Here is a 3,439-nt window from a genome sequence, read left to right as displayed (position 1 = left end):
CAGCATACTTAACCTTATTTCAGTTTTACAGCTATAACACAACTTAGTTCCAGTCAGCATACTTAACCTTATTTCAGTTTTCCAGTTATATAACACAACTTGATTCCAGTCAGCATACTTAACCTTATTTCAGTTTTACAGCTATAACACAACTTAGTTCCAGTCAGCATACTTAACCTTATTTCAGTTTTCCAGTTGTATAACACAACTTGATTCCAATCTGCATACTTAACCTTATTTCAGTTTTACAGCTATAACACAACTTAGTTCCAGTCTGCATACTTATCCTTATTTCAGTTTTCCAGCTATAACACAACTTAGTTCCAGTCAGCATACTTAACCTTATTTCAGTTTTCCAGTTATATAACACAGCTTGATTCCAGTCAGCATACTTAACCTTGTTTCAGTTTTCCAGTTATAACACAATTTGATTCCAGTCTGCATACTTTACTTTATTTCAGTTTTACAGCTATAACACAACTTAGTTCCAGTCAGCATACTTAACCTTATTTCAGTTTTACAGCTATAACACAATCTAGTTCCAGTCTGTATACTTTACTTTATTTCAGTTTTACAGCTATAACACAACTTAGTTCCAGTCAGCATACTTAACCTTATTTCAGTTTTCCAGTTATATAACACAACTTGATTCCAGTCTGCATACTTAACCTTATTTCAGTTTTCCAGCTATAACACAACTTGATTCCAGTCTGCATACTTAACCTTATTTCAGTTTTCCAGCTATAACACAACTTAGTTCCAGTCTGCACACTTATCCTTATTTCAGTTTTACAGCTATAACACAACTTGATTCCAGTCTGCATATTTAACCTTATTTCAGTTTTCCAGCTATAACACAACTTGATTCCAGTCTGCATACTTTACTTTATTTCAGTTTTACGGCTATAACACAACTTAGTTCCAGTCTGCATACTTATCCTTATTTCAGTTTTACAGCTATAACACAACTTAGTTCCAGTTAGCATACTTAACTTTATTTCAGTTTTACAGCTATAACACAACTTAGTTCCAGTCTGTATACTTTACTTTATTTCAGTTTTACAGCTATAACACAACTTAGTTCCAGTCAGCATACTTAACCTTATTTCAGTTTTCCAGTTATAACACAACTTAGTTCCAGTCAGCATACTTTACTTTATTTCAGTTTTACAGCTATAACACAACTTGATTCCAGTCAGCATACTTAACCTTATTTCAGTTTTACAGCTATAACACAACTTGATTCCAATCAGCATACTTAACCTTATTTCAGTTTTCCAGTTATTTTACTTTATTTCAGTTTTCCAGCTATAACACAACTTAATTCCAGTCTGCATACTTAACCTTATTTCAGTTTTCCAGTTATAACACAACTTATTTCCAGTCTGTATACTTAACCTTAGTTAGGGGGAGGCAGTTGCTGTTGTGGTTTCTTAGCTATTGAAAAAGATGCTTCATACTTTAGAGTCATGGATACATCATAAGAATGATGACCAAATCCCACTATTTGATTAGAGTGGCCCAAATGTTAGTGGTACGTATTGTTGACTAAATGCCTTCCCTCTTATCTAGCATATCTAACACAGATGTATCTTTTAGAAAATTTCTTTAAAAAAACAAAAGCATCCTTTTAGCTACATTATTTATACAAATTACCAATTAAGCTCTTTCCGTAAAGTAAAAATATTTACTAAATGAGATACAGTAGGACAGACCAATCAACTTAAGTCTTCAGCACTTTCTCAAAAAAATGCATTTTATGTCAAGTCCATTTCATAAGTAATTCTGTGTCCTCTAATTAAACTGAAACCATAAGTAAATGACTAAAACATATCATTTTTGGGTGAGTTCTAGTGGATAGTTTGGCATCAATAACATGGTTATCTTTGATGGAAGTAACAGTTATTACAGTAAAAATATAATAAATCTGATAGCGTTGCAAGTCCACAGAAATAAGCCGACATATTTATGTTTCATTTTACTTTAAATAGCAATCTATTATTCTATTACTCTGTATTTTGTCATTATTCCAAATAGGGTATTGTTCTGTCCAGTTTTTTCTGGGGTTATATCCTGACACAGGTGCCTGGGGGATATTTAAGTGACCACTATGGAGGAGAGACTTTACTACTAGTGGGAACAACTGCTTGGTCACTACTGACATTTTGTTTGCCAGAAACTATATGGTTTAGCCATCGTGATGCCAAGGGTCCTGGAGTTTTTGTCATTCTCTCTCGAATAGCTACTGGGGCCTTTCAAGGTATATTTAATGTTCAAGAGGTGAACATTCTGATAAAAGTTTATAAGATATTTTTGTGCCTAGTAAGACTTAGGTTCCCATTCTGATTCCAATTTAGTGAAAATTATTAATACTGTAATACTTCCAGTGTTGTTTATTCACAATGATCATTTTTGAAGGAAAACGTTTGTATTAGAACACATGGGTCCCTGGAAAAGTTGTGAAATTTTAAAATGTATTAAAGCTGAAGAAAAGTAAGTCAGTGGAATTTGAAAAAGAAAACATGGAAATCTTAGAGAAACAAATATATTAGCAATGTTTTACTGCATCAGACATGTACTTAGGTGAAATATACTTTTTAAAATAAAAATTAAAGCAATACTTAAATTGTAAGCTATTTAACTCGTGGGTACTGTATTAATATAAAAACATAATTAGGGTAAAATGTTATCATCAACGTATCACAGGGGTAGTATATTAAAATGAAGATTTAATTAGGGTAAAATGTTATGGTCAACACATCACTTGTGTAGTATATTAATATAAAGACATAATTAGGTTAAAAAATACATGGTAAACAAAAGTTGGAAAAATGTTTCATGAACAAATGGATCAGCTGCTACAGGTCAATATCCAAAAAACTAATCTGTATTGTTTGTATATATATATACTATTATTCTGCTTGTTTGTATGTATGACCGTTATGCTTTCTGACCGAGAACCTGCTGTAGTTAGAATGTTTCCCCAAGAAAAACAGTGCATGCACATTATTCACTCGATGACAGTCTGCCTGCAGCAGAGAGCTGCAAAGCTCAGTGATCAAGTTGCTACAATTGCTGTATGGAACAAGAAGTAACAACAAAAGGGGAATGTAAATATACTTTACTAACCATTTTGTACAACAAAATATTAAAAACTTATCAAAGTTTTAAAAAAAGGTTTGACGTTAGGTCATAGAATAACATTATAAGTTTATTTATCGATAGTATTAATCACAGTAAAGTTTAATCCTAACTAAACTAAAGGAAAAAAAAACCTTACACAGGTTACAGTGTTAATTTATCTCTTTATCGAACTTAGGCCTAACATAAGTTGAAGTTTTATGAAGTACGGCTTATATACAAGTGGATTTACACATTTCGTTGTCTACGATTACAATTTGTTTGTATTGTGCTAGAAATGTTATATTTGAAGAAGTAC

At 32.0% G+C, this 3,439-nt stretch overlaps 1 protein-coding gene and 1 long non-coding RNA gene across 3 annotated transcripts in view; one reads left to right on the top strand and one right to left on the bottom strand.

Annotated features, from left to right (window-relative positions):
• LOC111089132 overlaps window positions 1-1,234 on the bottom strand; it is a 2,610-nt gene extending 1,376 nt beyond the window's left edge. For both annotated transcript variants that reach the window (XR_002613463.1, XR_002613464.1), the window contains exons 1-2: window positions 234-1,234; window positions 14-177 (exon numbers count right to left, since the gene is read on the bottom strand). This is a non-coding gene — a long non-coding RNA (uncharacterized LOC111089132). The remainder of the gene's footprint in view (window positions 1-13; window positions 178-233) is intronic.
• LOC106472431 (solute carrier family 17 member 9-like) overlaps window positions 1-3,439 on the top strand; it is a gene marked incomplete at its 3' end in the record, with an annotated part of 13,767 nt that overhangs the window by 3,193 nt on the left and 7,135 nt on the right. The window contains exon 4 of the mRNA XM_013933079.2: window positions 2,038-2,260. Coding sequence (XP_013788533.2) covers window positions 2,038-2,260 — 223 coding nt within the window. The remainder of the gene's footprint in view (window positions 1-2,037; window positions 2,261-3,439) is intronic.

This window comes from Limulus polyphemus, unplaced genomic scaffold (genome assembly GCF_000517525.1).
Source record: "Limulus polyphemus unplaced genomic scaffold, Limulus_polyphemus-2.1.2 Scaffold5332, whole genome shotgun sequence".
Taxonomy (NCBI): Eukaryota; Metazoa; Arthropoda; class Merostomata; order Xiphosura; family Limulidae; genus Limulus; species Limulus polyphemus.
Note: the sequence above shows the minus strand (reverse complement) of the source record. Positions and strands in the feature narration are given on the sequence as shown.